This window comes from Camelus bactrianus, chromosome 22, assembly GCF_048773025.1.
Source record: "Camelus bactrianus isolate YW-2024 breed Bactrian camel chromosome 22, ASM4877302v1, whole genome shotgun sequence".
In the NCBI taxonomy this organism is placed as follows: Eukaryota; Metazoa; Chordata; class Mammalia; order Artiodactyla; family Camelidae; genus Camelus; species Camelus bactrianus.
Genome location: NC_133560.1, coordinates 21973173 through 21990743, shown reverse-complemented (window position 1 = coordinate 21990743; position 17571 = coordinate 21973173). Strand labels below are relative to the sequence as shown.

Below are 17571 nucleotides of genomic sequence, written 5' to 3'. Positions count from 1 at the left end.
CACTGGTCACTCACCAGGTCGGGGGTCTGCACGGACGACAGGCCGCCCAGCAGAGCCCCTGGGGCAGACTGAGCCAGAGCACCGCCCACCCTCCCTCCCACAGAAAGGGCGGCAAGAGGATGCTGTGGAAGAGAAGGCACAACTGAGGAAGCACGTGTTCTCCCACAGTCTAGGGACAACGCAGGTGACTACCTGGAGACCAGAGCAAACGATGAAGTGGGGTAAATAGTCTGGGGAAGTGCAGTGAATCCCTCTGCCAATAGCTTTCTGCTTGAGTCTGGTAACCTCGCCTGTCAGCCTATCGCCATCACTCCTCTGGGGGATACGCCGGGCTCTCTCCCGAGAGAAACCACCACAGCTGGGAGAGGGAGGGGCTGCAGGAAACCCCTTGTGCAGAGCCACCTGCCTCCTCTCACGTCAAACGTGGCCCAGGAAGACCCCCACCTCCACCCCAAGTCCTTAACCAGCTTGGAGGCGCTGGATAAAGGGGGTGGCCACTGCCACTGCTGTCCCCACCCCTGGGCCCTCCCTGAGTCAATGCCTACACACTGGGCCAGGGGCCATGCTGCAGCTCCCTTGGCTGGGCAGCGAGGAGGGCTGAGCCCCTGGCTTTCCGGGAACCACCCTGGAGCCCCGCGTAGAGTCCAGGGCCAAGGGGCCCCCAGGGTGGGTGAGGATGGGGGTTGGGGGCTCTCCCAGGCACACAGTGCCTGGACCCAGGTGATGGGGCAGAGGGGAGACCCTCCTGCTCCGAGTGCAGACCACGCAGCACCTGCTCTTCTCCCAGCCGGTGCGGGAGGGGCCCTCAGTCCCCCTGCCGGCCTGCGACGGTGGGCGGGCGGCTGTGAGAGAAGAAAGGGTACTGACCGCTGGGCGGTTTGGGCCGCGGAGGAGCAGGTTTCTTCGGCGGCAGAGCGGGAGTATCCTGTTTACTTTTAAAGGGGTCATCTGAGAATCCTGCCCCTCCAAAGGAGGAGGTGAAAGGGCCAGAAGTTGGGGGCTGTAAGAGAGGACACGAAAGAGAGGCAGAAATAATTGTTAACACGGAGGCAGTGGATGTCCACCGAGCCCTCCAGGCTACGCAGCGAGGCCCCTACTTGGACCCAGGGTCTCTCACAAGCCCCCTGCCTTCCTCCACCCTCAACAGCCGGGGCCCTCTGGCCTGTGAGGGGCAGCCGGCAAGCACACAGAGCGGGCGAGAGCAGCCCGGTACCTCTATGGGCTTATGTACAGGACAGGTGTTCCCTGCCACCCACATGGGGACATCGGATCTTTCCGGACCCCAGAGTCCCCTGGGCTTCCTGCTCATGCTTCAGAAGTGCGCCCCACCCTCTCCCTCTTCAGTCAGCTCCAGGCGTGGGGTTGGAACTGCACCAAACCATCTCTGTGCCCCCGGGCTGCCCATTCAGCGACTCAGGTCAGAGCCCACTTCCACCCATGGGCACAGCCACAGCTGCCTCCACTGGGCTCTGTCACCTCTGGCCTGGACCCTCCACCAGCCTCTTCCACCCCTGGTCCCACCCAACCCCACATTTACCATCTCAAACCCAAATTAGACCATATCACATCAGCAACAGACAGATACCTGGATAGGTGGGGGGTGGGCAGGCAGATGGGTGGGGAGAGAGGACAGGTGGACAGGGACTGAGGGAGATGGGTAGGCAGGTAGCCTCTAAGCGCTCTTCTAGGCACACAGGGCCTTCCTCATGGCCCTTTGCTGCCCAATTTTCTGGCCTCATCCCTGCAGTTGCCCCAGTCCCCTCTTGGCAATTCCCTGGTGCCTGGAGCCCCCTGTGCCCCATCCCTAGGCCCCCGTACACACAGAGTCTCTCATGGGGGCTCAACCCATCCCGTCCACCTCGAGCCCCTCCTCTCCCTCAGAGCCTGGCTGGACCCCACTGCCATCCCCAGAGCTCTCCCTGACACCCTTGCTACTAACTGCTTGCTCAGCTGTCCTAGTAGGAACAGACAGGACACGTGTCACCACGCCACAGTAACAGGTACCCAGGCCCTTCCTGCCTAACTGGGTGGCCTGAAGGGCACGTGCTGGTGATGGGGCGCACACCTGCCAGCTGAGCCTGCAGCGGGCAGGGACTTGTCTACACGTGCACCCCACCTGGAGCAGCAGCGCAGCAAACCCCCACTGACCACCAGGTAAGCGCAGATGTACCAGCTGCATCCCAAAGGGAGATCACAGCCTACAGGGGTAGGGGACCACTTCTACGAACACAGAAAATAACCAGGAAAAGCAGAGCAAGGAGATTCACAGCTACCAGACACGCAAGTGGGACAGGTGGACCCGGGGGTGAAAACGCTAACATGTTCCTCCAAAAGCAAGGGAAAGGAAACATGCAGTGGGCAGGGCCAGCTGCGCGCAGCAGGGATGGTGGGGCCACGAGGAGGCGCGCTTGCACTTCTCTCCCCAGTGGGGAGGGCCAAGGGCCAGAAAACAAAGCAGGAATACAACAGCACACTCGTGGGACCTTCTTAGGTAATCTGGAGAAGCAGGGAGAAGGGCTGACGCCAGTCACGCTCCTTTCCCTCTAGGATCATGGGCACAGGGATGGGGATGGGGCTGCGGCCACCGCTGCCCCTGGTGCCCAGTAACAGCCACTAGTCTCAGGTGGGAGAGGCGGCCAGCCCATAGGGAGGGGGAGGGGCTGCTGCACAGTCGGCCAAGCCCACTGGGCGCCCGGATTCCTCCCCCAACCCTCTGGGGCCGCCAGGATAGGAGATACTGGCTCTGTGACCTTCTCACCCATATCTTTCCAACGCCTTGGGACAGAGCCCTACTGTCACCACTTCCATTTTGTATGCAGGGAAACTGAGGCATGGAGAGGAGGTGCAGCCTGCTAGTTACACAGCACCTCACTGGGGCAGTCAGGGCAAGACCCTGCACCATCTGCCTTCTAGGCCAGAGCTCCTAGGACCTGCCTTCGCCAGCTGTCGGCTCGCCCTCCACCGTAGGTCTGGGGATTGTCCTCATGCCCAGGAGGGAGACATGCGTAGATACAGGCAAGAGTCAGAGCAGGGCAGCAGGCCCAGGGGAAGATGGGGTCCAGTGGGGAAGGCTCATTTCCCTGCCAAGACTGCCTGGGCCTGCCAGGACACTCTGAGCAAAAAGGACTGCTGGGGCTGTGACCAAGCAGGGAGGAACCTCCATGCATGGCTGCTGCTCCCCTTTCCCAGGCTCTGTGACCCTTATCCTTTAAGGGACAAACGTCAGGGAGTCTGCAAAACCTGTCACTCAAGTTTCCAGAACGTCTGCTGCAGAGCATGGGGGCCAGGGTGGGATTTGGAGGCCCAACTCCGTGTCTCAGTTTTTTCATCTATGAGATGACAGTAATGACAGGCCCCGGCTCATAGGGCGGTGGCAGGAAGGCAAAAGGTAACGCGTAAATCGCTCCAGCTGGCGCCGAGACAGCATCCGCACAGAGACGGCATGATTATTAGTTTGCCAAGGATGTACTAGAATTCTCCTGGATGCCCGCAAGAATCTGCAAACACCCATCAGCCACCGACGCTTGATTTTTGCTGCCTCCCATCACCCAGAGCCGTTCCTAGAAGGAGGCAGCACAGGAGAAAAGGTGCAGTGTTGACCTCAGCTTAGCTTTAAAATAGGTGAGTTAAGGTCTTGTTTGGGAAAGAAGACCGAGTGGGGGCTTAAAGAGATGGAGAGGGAGGGAACACTGGCGCCACTGCTTCTGCTGTCCGCAGGACACACACTGGGTCTAGGGCTCGCTCCACTCACACCATGACCTGAGACAGGCAGGCAGGAAGCAAACCAAACTTCTCATCAGAGTGGTGATGTGACAGGCCCCCAAGGTCCCTGCAGGGACCCCAGTTCTTGTCTTGGATGCTGGGTGCGCACCAGCTCTGGGGAAGGGGCACAGAGGGATACCCAGAGCCCTCCAGACATGCCATCCCCTCCCATAGAGTTGCGAGGCACATGGGGCCCTCGTCCACCCAGCCCATGCACTGCACCCTGGAGTGTGAGCTGCAGTGATCCTCCTGGCTGGCTGGGGACACCACCAGCCAAGCCCACTCTCCGCCCCCTCTTCTGTCTAAAGCCAGTGCACCCGTGGGCCCGCTCCAAGGTGAAAGGGTTCCAGCCGTAAACGCCTGTTCACCCATAGCAGGGAATTATATCACTTGTAACACAAAAAGCAGGCATTATTTCCGAATTCTAGTTTTCATGACTTCAAGTTTCCCAAGAAGCCTCCTTTGGGACCTGACTGGTTCCTATTCAGGCTGTGGCTTCAGGGAAAGTTGCTATTTTTAGAAGGGTTTCAGTAAAGCCAGTAGGGGCTCTCTGGCTGGGCTAGAGTGAAGTGTGCTAAAAAAAAAAAAAAAAAGCTACTATATGAAAAGCAGCTCTAAGAGGTTCACAGTTTAAAGAATTGGTTTAAAGCAAACGACTCCCAATTTAAAAAATAAACAAATAAAAACAGCCCTAAATAGGAATGCAGGGTTGGAAAACAACTGAAAATGGACTGACAACCAGTCAAGTATTTCATAGGTGCTTTTTTTCAGGATGGGAGGGGTGAAATAATTAAGTTGGAGTCTTGTTTTTGTTCTCAGATGCTTTCTGAAATCTGTTTTGGGGAATGTGTTCTTAAAGCAAGGTAGTGTAGGCTTGATCCTGTCTAGAAAAATATCCTCGGGTATGGGGGGACCTCAACGAAGAGTGTAAGTCCAAAGAACCTCCCAAAGGAATCTACTGGAGTCAGCCGGCTGGCTGACACTTTGCTTCAGCACTGCCAAGCAGAGGGAGGTCACTCCAATTTCGGGTGAAGGTAGGAGAGGGCAGGGCGCCAGCATGCATCGCCAGTGTGCGTTGCCTCCTCACCCCACTCAGGTGGAGAAAAGATAGCGGTGTAAAAACACACAACAAAACCAAGAAGTCAAAAAAAAAAACAACCAAAAAAAAAAAAAAAACCAAAACACCTTCTTGCCACTTTACTTTCATTTCCTTCAGCATTTTATTTATACACATGATGTTATTCTTGAAAAACAGAAAGGGAACCAAAAGGGACAAACAGAGACCTGCAAGGTTAGAGCCCTGTATTCAGCTGGGCCAGTGGCATGAGATCAGGAGCTGACGGGATTGTGAAAACAAAACAGTGGGGGACAGGAGACAAACTTTCCACAGCCCCATCCAGCTCCGTCCTGCCAGTGCCGCGAGCAGGAAGGGGCATTGGCTCTGAAGTCACAAGTGCACGTGTATGCAGCCTGATGGGGGACACGAGAAAACAAGGAGATGGAAAGCAGAGTCAGAAAAAGGAAAATGCAACTTTAGAACAGGCAGAAAGAGGGAAGGGCCAGGCTTGGAACTGCCGGCTCTGGGGAGTCTCTGCAGCCACGGGAAACACAGGCACTGCCTGGAGGAGGGAGAGCAGCTGTTCCCTCCACCAGGGGCCCCGCCAGCGGGCCACCCCACTGTCACCCTCTGAGGCCATGCAGCCTCGAGTCAGATGCTTCTTGGAACAGAGGGTCTTGTTCATGCCCTCATCCTTGTCCTGGCTAGGGCCACTGCTAGCTCTCACTCCACTTGTGACAGCTAGAAGAGACCACACAAACCCTTCCCTGGGGATTGCTGCCACCGTGTGGCAGAAGTTTCCTGATTTCAGGAGCTGGTTTCCCGCCACCCAAGCAGGGACAGAAGCTGTGGGCACACAGCTCCACTCAAGGAGTCTGGGTAACAGCCACTAAGTGACAGGCAAACGTGAGGGCAACTCTCAGGCCTTGGTGCCTTCCGGCCGATCCCAGACGATGTCACAGTTTCCCTCCAGGCACTGGAAGGAGAGAGGCAGCAACCCCAGCACCTCTGGGCTCCCTCCAGTGGCAGCCAAGGCAAACAGATGCTCTGCCTCCGGCCAGAAGCCAGATTTGCTTCCTCGACAGTTGATGTTCATGTGCTTCTCTGAAAACCTAAACAGAATCTCCAATGTTTCTTGGAAGCACCACAATCACACTTCACTAACCATAGCGCACAGCACACAGCACTCAACGGCCAGACAGTTGTGCACCCGCCAGGCTGAGTGAATGAGGAGGAAGAGGGCAGGACCCCCCGAGGAGTCAGCACGCGGGGTGGGCGGTGCAGCAGGCATGGGGCTCCCCGCTGCAGGCCCGCTCCCACACACTCCGGGGTTCCCTCCCCAGCCCTCTCACCACCACCTGGCTCGTGAGCCTTCCCCAGCTGGGGCACAAGACTGGGGACAGGAACTATATCTGCACATGGCTGCCCCCCTCCAGTGCCCATGGCACCTGAGCTGGAGCAGGTGGCTGGGAAAGATGGGTGAAATGAACAAAGGACGCAGGGCTTGGTGGCCCCATGGCCACAGGCTGTGTGGCATGTGGCTCTTTACCTGTGAGGGACCCCACCCTCAGCCGCCGAGAAGGAGTGGAGCAAACACAGGGGCTGGGGCCGAGGTCTGAGGCCAAGACGCGCACACCTAACACTGCCTCCCTTAACTCTTGTCAAAGAGACATGTTCACAGTCAAAACCAAGGGAGGCTAAAGGATAGAACCAAGAACAGCAGACCCTCAGCCCTTTTTCTCTCACCAAAACCAACATTTTCAACAGGTTTCAACATGCTTCTTAGCAGTTCCTTCTGGAATTTACCTCGAAGTCATGGGCTTCCACTGTTACTTCTTGACTTGTCCATTTTGGATGTTATCGACCGACTGACTTTTCTAGCCACACCCGCAAGCCCCTCTCAGCAGAGCTCCGACACCATCCGTGGGGCTGGGTCTCTGGTCAGTGCGTATAACTATGGCCCTGCAGGTGCCGTCCGGCCCATCCAAGGGTGACCGCTGTCCTTCCTGAACAGCTCACTTTTCACCTGCATGTTTACTCGCTGAGCGTATCCCTTGTTTTCCATGCCCTTCTCAGGTTCTGTCCATGGGCAGCTCCAGACACCTCCCGCCTTCCGGGCTGTGGCCCTAGGTTCCGGCCTCAGCGGACCCCACACCAGGCCTCGCCCTCTGTGCCCCACGCCTTCTCGAATTTGTTCAGCCACAGAGACCACGTCATCACCTGTGGCCTGGTGGCCCTCACACAGCAGTGGCAGCAGGGGGACCGTACGGTGCTTGTGCCTTGGCGGGGGGCACAGGGCTCTGGCAGATCCATAAGGAGGAAGGGACAGGGGTCCAGTACAGCCACGGGCACTTTCTAGACCCTGTCTGCTGACCCACGACCTCACAGGGGGATGCATTTCAGAGTCCGACAGGTGCCGAGGAAATACATACGTGGCATTAAACAATCACGCCTGGCAGCCCATAACAAGACCACGACAAGAGGCACAAGGACACTGGCAGAGGCATGGGGGCTCTGTGGGGGGCGCTTTACCTTGGACATCTGGCTGAAGTCGGCAAAGCCCTCAGCACTATTGAAGGACCCACTTCCAAAGGGATCTAAGGTTCCAAAGGGACCTGCAAGCAACACCAACAGAGGAGAGTTACAGGGCGTTCGCAGAACACACCGCCTGGGGTCAAGGGAAAGTGTCACCTCTCAGGACATCCATGGAGGTCATGGTTGTTCGCCAAGGTCGGGAATCTGGGTGCAGGCCCTCAACAAAGCCCCCTGCCCCCGCCCACTCTGACTTGCGGTCGGTGCCGCTCAGCCAGACAGTTTGTGGCCACAACAGCTGGCTCAGGGAGAGCCAGAGGGACTCTGTGCTGCAAGCCAGCAATGTTCACAGTCACCAAAGGAGTGACAGGGACCCTGAAGAAGCAGAGCCTACTGTCCACTGGATCAGGAGGGGAGGTTGAGAGGGAGGCGACCCGCCACCCACAGGATTTATGCAGGGAGGTCATCTGCAGGGGGAGCTTTCTCCTTTGGTGGGTGGGGCGATCTGCCAGGAGTAACCCACGAGCTCATCTGTGAAATTGAGCTCTGTAACTAAAGCGCAAGATGCTCGGTGAGACGGCAGTACCAAGTGGGGCCCGTTCCCAAAAGCAAGGGGGAGTCCGCAAACACTCCCCTCCCTTAAAGGCTCAAGAGCTCACCTAAGAGCTTTATACTGTGAGCGAAGTTTCCCTCAAACACAGCGGCCACAGCACAGGCCTTAGTAGAACCCTGGATTCTTTCAGGAAGAAAAATCCAAAGGTATAAACTGAAGATTCATTAGGAGGAATGAGCAAACAGTAACTAACACACTGGTGTTTGTACCGACTTAATCCCTACTGCTGCCACGCTTCCTCTCCAGAATGATGCCAGCTTTTGCTTGGGAAGACGAGCAGCCAGTGGGGACTGGCTCTGGCTGCATGGCCTCAGGTGAGATCTGGGTGCCGCTTCCTAATAACATCAACACTGAGAACACACCAGCTTTGGACGTGAGTGGGCCCTCCCCTCCCACTGCCTGAGGGAGAGTGAGAAAGGAAATAAGCCATCAAGCTCACCTGATCCTTTTGAGGAGACACTGGAGGATGAGAAAGGGTCACTGGATTCAAAGGGGTCAAGCTGAGTGAAAGGAGAAAGGAGAGAGTGAAAAGCAGTTTCTTTGTCTACCATCCACTCATTCAACCACAAACTTGACATTTACACACACCGTATGTGCCACCCAGGCATGGTGGGGAGGATGAGACGATTTAAACGAGAGCAAAATCCCAACAGACCAACCCCTTCTGCAGGTAACACCTATCAACATTCTGGATACCCAACTCCAAAAAAGCAACCACCTGAAGACTCAGGAAGTGAACCAAAGTGGGAGGACTTTGGGAGAGAATAGAAAGTTGGCAGAAAAACCGGTACAAGGTTGAGCTTTCCATTTTGACAGCTGTAGTCTGAGAGTATTGGGAGGTTACAACTCCAGTAGAGAACTCACTGTCTTTCTGGACTGAAGCTCAGAGGAGGAAGCCCCAGGTCAACCACAGGCATGAGAAAGGGATGTGGGATCTGGAAAGGAGAGGCATGGGAGCCCCAAATTCCACGACACGCTCTGCCCAAGTCTCAGGCCGACCCCTGCACTGTGTGTGGGTGGGCTCCCTCAGAGCAGCCTACAGCTAGGTGACAGAGAGAGGGAGTTCACAGTGCGAGTCTCACTAAGTCGGCTTTCTGCTGAAACAAAACCATCCACACTCTCTGGAGGAATGCAGTAGAACCCAGTCTCCACAACAGAGCACTCACAGCACACAGAATACATTTCTAAGTTATTCAACACACAGTGAACCAGAAAACTGTGCTTCTCAAGGGAAAAGACAACCAATGGAGTCAATCTCAAGATGACCCACACACTGGGAATTCTCAGATGAGGATGACTTTAAAGCAGCAGTAACTGTGCTTAAAGAGATAAAGGCAAACACACTTAAGATGAATGAAAAGACAATGATTATCACTAGAGAAAAAAAGGGAACTTATAATAAAAGACACAGTCTGCCCTGACCTGGGTTCATGGACTGCTGGCTGTGACGCCCCGCTTCACGGGATGAGCCTCCCTCCACAGGGACCAGCAAAAACGGTCACCTCGCTCTCCAGTAAAGAGGCTCAGCCTGCAAGCCAGCTCCTGGAGAACTGCCCAGCCTCGCACAGCCCCACTCATCAGGCTTAGCGAGCACAGTCCAAGTGATGGGGGCCCTGGCCCGGTCCACAGAGCTGGGGACAGGAAGGGCTGCCTTCACCCATGCAGGGGGCGCACATGGGTAGCACAGGGAAGACGGCCTTCCTGGGGTCACTCACCTTTGAAGGTAAGGAAGGGTTTTTCGTGAATGGGTCTGAGGTAAATGGGTCATTCTTTGTCTGTTTCTTAAAGAAGTCGTCGGGGGCAGAGCTACGGAATGGGTCGCTTTCTTTGAAAGGATCCCCTCCGAAAGGATCTAGAAGGTGTTTTGGAAAGAGAAGGAAAAAAAACCCATGAAGAAACATTATGTTTAGTGAAAGAACCCAAATATAAAAGAACACCCAATTGACTGGTGCCATTTACATAAAATTCTAGAAAAGGTAAAAATAGTGACAGAAAGCAGGCCAGCGGTTGCCAGAGACCTGGGGGTAGGGGGGAGCACCAGGGGACTTTTCGAGATAATGGAAATGTTCTCTCACATATCTGTCAAAACTCATCCAATTATACGCTCAAAATTGGTGAGTTCTGTTGTGTATAAATTATACCTTTCAATCACACTGATTTTAAAAATAATATAAACAAACAATGTGGGTAAATCCACAAAGAAAGAAAGCAAGGGGGCTGGGGAGGGGTAAGGGGGAGACTGCCCATGGAGACGGGTCTCCTTTTGGGGTGAGGAAAACGTTCTGGAGCCAGACAGAGCTGCTGGCTACACAACACTGAATGGGCTAAAGGCCACTGAAATGTGCACTTTAAAATGGTTAACTTGTGTTATGTGAAGTTTGTTAATTGTGTTGTGTGAATTTCACCTCCATAAAAAGAAAAATAGAAGGGGAAAAACAGATAGACAGCATGACCCCAACACCATACCCAGAGGGCGGCCATTCCCCTCGAGTTCTGGGTGCGGGCCTGGGGACGGGATGAGGGGGGAGCCATCACCATCAGGACGGAACAGGTGCTAGGCTTCTGCACAGTGCGATGGCTGTCCCTCCCAGCCTCCTCCACCCTGCCCCTGGTGCGCGTGAGCACAAGTGCCAGTGCCTGCAGGGGGCACACAGGACCCCTGATGCTGCCACAGGTGACGCGGGTGGGCACAGGTGACTGAGGAGGGCTGGTGGAGGCTCCTTCAGAAACTGATCTGGCAGGGGAGGCTGGAAGGTGTTTTTCCATTTCCCTCAACCTGAACTAGGCATGGAAATATTCTGAGAGCTAGTCCACGAAACTTTTCTTTTAACAAAGGCCTTTTTTCTTTCTTCTTCTTCTTCTTCTTTTTTTTTTTTTTTTTTTACCTGTTGAAGCTGTCTGTTGTTCAGCAAAGGGATCACTCTGGAACGGGTCACCTGGATTGGAAGAGAGAGGAGCGTTCGGCTCTGTGGTAGAAATGACCCTAGCAGAGCAAAGACGGACAGCAGGGGTGGCCACTGGCCGAGGTGGTTTCTCACAGCAAGGACGGCCGAGGTGGAAGGAAGAGTGCTGCTGGCCGCTCGGCATGGCCGAGGGACAAGTGGGGGCCGTGGGACAAGCCAGCACTCACCCTCTCCCCTCCATGTGTCACGGCCCCAGCCCTCACCCCATCCCGCGACCCTGGGACCACCTCCCTGGGCCACACGGCAGCCCTGGAGCGAGGCTGAGCTCCCATCTAAATCTGCACTCTGGGTGGGAGCTGCTCGGCTGTCTCTCAAATCTAAGGGGCTTCCACTCCACGTCTAACACTGGGAAGTGCTCCCGCTGCCTGCTCCCTTCCTCAGCATTTTTCTCAGAAACTTACAGATAGCCTTCCTGGAAACACTGTTCTGCTCTGCAACAAATGGAGAGACTTAGGAAATCTTGTTTGTAGAATCCTGTTCAGGTACTCTTGGCTTGTGTGTGGCTCTGGGTGAACTCACCACGTAAGACTTCAGATACTTGTGTGGGCATCTGCTGTTTACTGGGTGGTTTCACAATCATTACTACATCTGATTATCTTATCAGTCCTGCAAGGCGGATGGGAACTGGGCACGCAGAGTCTCCAGGCCAACCAAGCAAGCCGCCCTTGAACGTGGGCGTCTCTCAGTGAGCTTGGAGCTCTCCCCCAACCCCCAGATCTTTAGTTAACCAGGTGAGGTGAAAATCTCAAGAGGCCCACTACACTCAAAGAATTCTTTCCCTCTCCCACTTCAGAGGGTGGGATCTCCTAACTGTTCTAGTCACCGGGCAATCCTAAAGGGCACAAAACAAACAGGCTTGTGATGAGAAAGTAAGTGGGTGCCAGACGAGATACCTTTGAAGGGATCGGCTCCTTTAAATGGGTCAGATTTGAAGGGGTCTTCTGCCTGGAAAGGATCCGGATGCAATTCCTGGGCGTTGTTGCTAAATAACAAGGCTTTATTTTTGAAAGGATCGTCCTATAATTTTGTGAAGAGACATGACAGGGATTTAATTATTTCATATTTAAAGCAAAGTACAGAATTCTATACCTAATGCATATATTTCTCTTTTAAGTGATGTGACCTAAAAGAGAATGATTGTTTAAAAAAAAAATCACTGAAAGATGGACTTCAGTTAATAATAATGTGTCAACACTGGGTTCACTAGTTGTGGCAAATGTACTGCATGAGGTGTTAATAATGGGGAAGCTAGCTGTGGGGCAGATGGGAACTCTCTGTACTATCTTTGCAACTTTTCTGTAAGTCTTCTAAAATGAGAAAGTTTATTTAAAAATCATTGAGTGGGAGCAATCGAGCGTCCACTGCTGGATGAATGAATAAACAAAATGTGGCTTGCACATACAATGGAATACTACTCAGCCTTAAAAAGGAAGGGACTTCTGATACATGTTCTGTGGATAAACGTTGAAGACATTATGCTCAGTGAAAGAAGCCGGTCACAAGAAGACAAATGCTGTGTGATGCTACTTATATGAGGTCCCCAGAGCTATCAAATTCAAAGAGACAGAAAGCAGAACAGTGGCTGCCAGGGGCTGGGGGAGGGCGGATGGGGAACCGATGTTTAACGGGTATGAACAAGTTCTGAGCTTAGCTGCACAACATGAATATACTACTTAACACTACTGAACCGTGTACTCAAAAAAAATGGTTCGGATGATAAACGTTATGTGTATTTTACCACAACTAGAAAAAAATTTTTTTAAACCACTGAGTCAGAAAAAAAGTCACATGTTGGAAATGTCAGAAAGAAAATGTAACAAGCCACCCAACAACGGTAGCCAGGGGCCGTTCAAAGGTGTGCCTCCTTCAACCACCTTCTCGGAGAGTATGTACCTATGTGGGCATTTTGAAAAATGCTGTTTCCACATCAAGAAACCTGCTGGCTATTTACATCCTGAGAGGAAATGAGTGCTTATGCAGTTAGAACATAACTACTAGAGCATACACAGCACTTTGCATTTTTTTTAAAGTACTTATTTCTAGAAACAAACAAGCATATTTAAATCAAAAGAAAAAAAAACCTTGCTTTTGAAGAGCAAGTTTTTATAGTGGAAAATGATCTGGGGGGAGTGGGGCACACAATATACACGGGAACAATGCACTTGGGTTAGAAATTCTGAGATATTTTGGTTAATAAGACACACCCTCAGTGAAAACACAGAGGTTTCACTATGATATTAAAAAGCACAACATCCTCACCGAATCTGGCCAATGTGTCAGCATCCATGGAGCTGCGAACTCAGCCACTATTGCAACTGACAAAACCAAATGATTAAAGAGCTGAGGCTTCCGTGAAAGCGTGGATAACGGTCACAGGGCAACGACGTCAAAGGTGCCAAAGGAAGATTCCTAAAGAGGCTCTGACCCCCCTGAGCCAGTTGACTTCGGGAGTAGGACGGGGCTCAGAGGTGCCAGGCTAAGAGGAAGCCGTGGGTTTTGGAAGGACGAACCAACACCCCTGCCCTCTGCTGAATCCAGAACGATGTTCCTTACCTGAGAAAGGGCCTCCAGCCACAGGGCTTCCCGGGGTAGGGAAACTGAGCCAGTTCTCGGGCAAGCACCATGTCTGGCAGCAGTGCACAGACTCAGTAAGGATGCTGCGGCGCTAACTAGCGTGAGATGCATGCACCAGCCAGCATGCAACCAGGTCTGAGACACAGGTCAGCACCACGGAGAAGTCCTAATCTAAGGGAGCGGTGAGGCCGGCGTGGAGAATAAACCGCTCGCTCTGTACCGCAGGGGAAGGAACCTAACTGCTCCAGAAGAACAGAGAGAGATGATGACCTGGATAGAGGGGTGCGTTAAGAAGGACCACCTGGCCTCAGAATGGAAGCTTCTACTTAGTTTTTAATTGGCACTGATGTACAAATCACTTGGTTTGGTTCTGGTTTTTTAAAATGCTTTCAGTCATCACTTGGAAGACTGACAAATTGAACAGTGGACAATGGCAGAGGAGACTGATTCTGGCGACTCTGGTCGTAAGCCCCTGTACTGAAAAGTCAGGTCTGCAACTGTCTGAGGCAGCAACTAGTCCCTCCCCTTCAAAGGAGAAGCCTAAGAAGACCCCAGCAGGATTCATGTGGTTAGGGTAACCACTGGTGGCTCAGATTCCATTTGACAGATAAAGAGCAGATAACTAGACTTCCCCTGGCACAGAGATGCCATAAACTCCACCATCCACTGACCACCTACCAGGGAGAACAGACGCGCCTGCCACCCTGGGAGATGCAGTGCGGGAGACAAGCCCCAGGGCAGAGGGAGACAGCTCGAACAATGAGCTCGGTGACTAGCCTTAAGTTCTGCATCTTTCAGGAAAGAGACATGGTAACTCTGAAAGGGCATCAAGGTGACATTCTGTGACATTCCTTCCCTTTAGATGGGGGCTGAGCAGTGGTGTGTTGGTAAACCAGCTCTCTGAAAAAAGCAGCCCTGATCGCTAGCTCCTGCCAATCCCCATGCTGTAAATACTCCCATATGGCTGACGTCAAGTTACCACAGGTTGAACAACAGCTTACAAAGTTCCTATTTAATAATCGGCTCTGGAGAGTCAATAAAACTGGCTCCAGTGTGCCAGGGGATGGATGCGACAGATAACCCCATCTTTCACAAGCTCTCGGCAAGATGGAATCTGGGATGATTTAGGTCCTCGTCTCTATCAGACAGATTGGCTGAGTGCTGACTTCATGGACAAGAGGCCAGTAGTCTCATCAGCAGAGGAGAGACAAGAATTAAATGTGGCTTTAAGAATCCTGCTCTCTTGGACAAAGTACAACCATGTGAGCCTATCACTAAACTTAGTAACCTCAGTAGACCTGCCCAGACTTAGAAAGTTCTAGATGCACGTCTTGGATTGCAGTGTTCTCAGGAAACTAAAGCCCTCACTTTCCTCCCCCTCAAAGAGAACTAAGAGAGGTCCCTCTCCTCGAAGCGGTCTTGAAATGTCCAGGAGTAAACAAAAAGCCCTCTTCAAAGTGTTTATTAAGAAATGGAAACAAACCAAAAAGTGCTTTAAAAATTGTATTTGTACAACGAGATAAATATAGTTTTTCTTTTAGACACTGGTTGCAAGTTTCTGTGTAACAGATCTGACGTCAACATTTCAAGATGAATTGACTATCATGTAAACGTTGCCCTGCTTATAAAAGGAATAAAGATAAAGGTAAAAAATCTGTTGGGGGAGGGAAAAAAAATCCCTGGCCACGTGCAAACTGCCACTACACTGCCAACTTTTTATCCAAGGAAACCATTCTTATCAAAGCTTGCAAAAGGGTTTGTGAGCGAGCTTTTGCACGGACTAAGGTGGAACGGGGCAAGCCGCAAGCCGTGCGAGGGGACGGGTGGCAGGTGGGAAGAGCAAGAGCAGGGCTATGGGGCTGGAACGCACACACCGAGACCGCCAGACGGCCAAGCGGAAGTTCACACGGTTCGGGAAGGATGAATGGACGGTAAAGCTGATGATGGGCCCTGAGCAGACATGGAATTCGCTTGTTTACAACTCCATGGGAAAAGGAACGTGTGAACAGCAGAGGGAGGCAGTGACGGCCAGAGACAGGAGACAGATGAGAACACCAACAGCGTCTTGTAAGCGATCGGGGGAAGGAGGCATAAGCTTCCCCATAAATTCCTGGGACGGAGGACTTGGCTACTGAGAAAAGAAACATGTCAAGAAATGAGCACAAAGAGCTGAGTCTCACATTAAGAGAGACAGAGAGACTGAATTATTACAGGGAGGGGAAGGAATTCACGCAGCAAACAGAGCCAGGGGCAGAGGGAGGGCTCGGAGGAGGAGCCCTGGAAGAGAGCTGGCAGTGCGGGGCGTGCTATGAAAGGCTTTGGGAGCAGAGCAGGACAAGCCCACTGAGACCCAAGTGTCCTGTCGGCTCCCACGATGGCACAGACACGCTCTCGTCAGGCAGGAGAAATTGGAAATGGCACATGCCAGGGCTCAGGGCTGCGACAGCAGACTCCGGCAGGAACAGAGGACAAAGTAACAGCTGCGGGATGTCAGCAGCCTGAGGGCCTGCAGAAACCTAAAAGGCCCACAGCCTCTCGGGCCTCCACCAGGGCCCCCAGGGTCTTGAGGTTTGAAGCAAAAGTGCAGAAGTTTCGAACGTAAGCAAAATTTCAGGAGGCCAATTCATAGGTGACACAGCAACACCCGGCGGGGTGGGGGCTGGTGTCCTTCTTGATCTTTATCTGTGCAATTGATTTTCAAGGTGCTCCTTGTGAAAACACACACACACACACACACACACACACACACACACACACACACCCCACACACTCCTCTGGTCTCCCAATTAGTAGAATGTGGGGTTTCACAACGTGTGAGAGTTGATCCAATTTGGCTTAAGTTTGGGAAGCCCTCCAAATTTGGGTGGTTGGCCCAGGGAGATGGAGGTCTTTCAAAACTGATTTTACAAAGGATTCCGGCCTCTCCTTGGCTTTGTCCCAGATGCCAGGATGGAGAGCAGCCCTGCACACTGGGCTGCAGGGCTGGTGGGGACTCGCAAAGCGGCAGCGAAAACAAGAAACACCCTGCACTTGGATAGACTCAAGATTGGCAAGCGCTGGATCCAGTGGGCGGGGCCTTCTCTGATCACAACGTGGGACCTAATCCCGGGACTGGAATACGTTTATTCGACCTTTACCATGGCTCCAAAGCCGCCCCTCTCTGTCAGGGAGACGCCCTCGCTCAGGTCTGCTAGGTTGGTCAGGCTGGCGCCGTGGGCCCCATCCAGCACCTCGTCGTACTGCTCCAGACTCCTGTGGGCTTCCTGGTGGCTTTCATGCAGCTGGGAAAGCTTGCTTCTTGCCTGTACAACAGAGACATCGCCGGCATCAAGTCGGGTAGGAAAAAGTATTAGGCAAGGCACTTTTTTCTCCTAACATCCAACCCTAGATGATTCACACTGGTAACTGAATTACCCGCCTACTGAGTAGACAATCCCTGTTGCCATGTTTATGAGAAGCCAGACTGCTCATAAACCAAGATGAAAACCTTCTGACTGCCCCAGGCAGCCTTTTTGTATCCCCAGGCCCTGAGGGAGGCAAGTGTTCAAAGAGACATTTGTTGATTCGGACCGAACTGAAATTGGACAAAACCCAGATTCACAATCTATTCCAAGTGATACTCGGCAGTCATTTTCCTTTATGGGATTTTTATTATCCCATCTGCTCCTCCTTGTTCCTGGAGACGGCATGTGAGGCCAGGGGAAGGCAGGCAATCTGTGAAGTCAGACAGACCCCAGTTTTATCTCAGCTGTCTCAAACACACTGCGTGACCTCAAGCTGGCGACCTAACCTGCTTCCTCTTCTCCAAAACAGAGCATTAGAAATGATGGGTAAGATACCTCTCACAGCATCTGGCAGGGTGGGTCCTAATAAGCAGCAGATATCACTTTTAATATCATTATTACTATCGCTAATGTGAACTCATGTCTTGGCTCCTATCTATATTTTATAAACACTAAAGGCTGGGAAGGAAAAGATTAAAGATAATCCTACAGATATTGATTAACAATAAAGCATACTTCACGGTATTAAATCCCTGAGTGGTACATGTTTGTGACCAACTTTTGCCT

At 52.6% G+C, this 17571-nt stretch overlaps 1 protein-coding gene across 8 annotated transcripts in view; it reads right to left on the bottom strand.

Moving 5' to 3' along the window:
- EPS15L1 (epidermal growth factor receptor pathway substrate 15 like 1) overlaps positions 1-17571 on the bottom strand; it is an 83874-nt gene that overhangs the window by 20352 nt on the left and 45951 nt on the right. For 5 of the 8 annotated variants that reach the window (XM_074350519.1, XM_074350515.1, XM_074350517.1 and 2 more), the window contains exons 16-22: positions 16639-16803; positions 11821-11944; positions 10850-10900; positions 9680-9816; positions 8404-8464; positions 7352-7434; positions 868-1000 (exon numbers count right to left, since the gene is read on the bottom strand). In XM_074350519.1, the coding sequence (XP_074206620.1) occupies positions 868-1000; positions 7352-7434; positions 8404-8464; positions 9680-9816; positions 10850-10900; positions 11821-11944; positions 16639-16803 (754 nt within the window). Of the gene's footprint in view, positions 1-867; positions 1001-4364; positions 5233-7351; positions 7435-8403; positions 8465-9679; positions 9817-10849; positions 10901-11820; positions 11945-16638; positions 16804-17571 lie in introns of those variants that run through there. The other 3 variants (XM_074350520.1, XM_074350523.1, XM_074350522.1) reach the window with 2 other exon arrangements.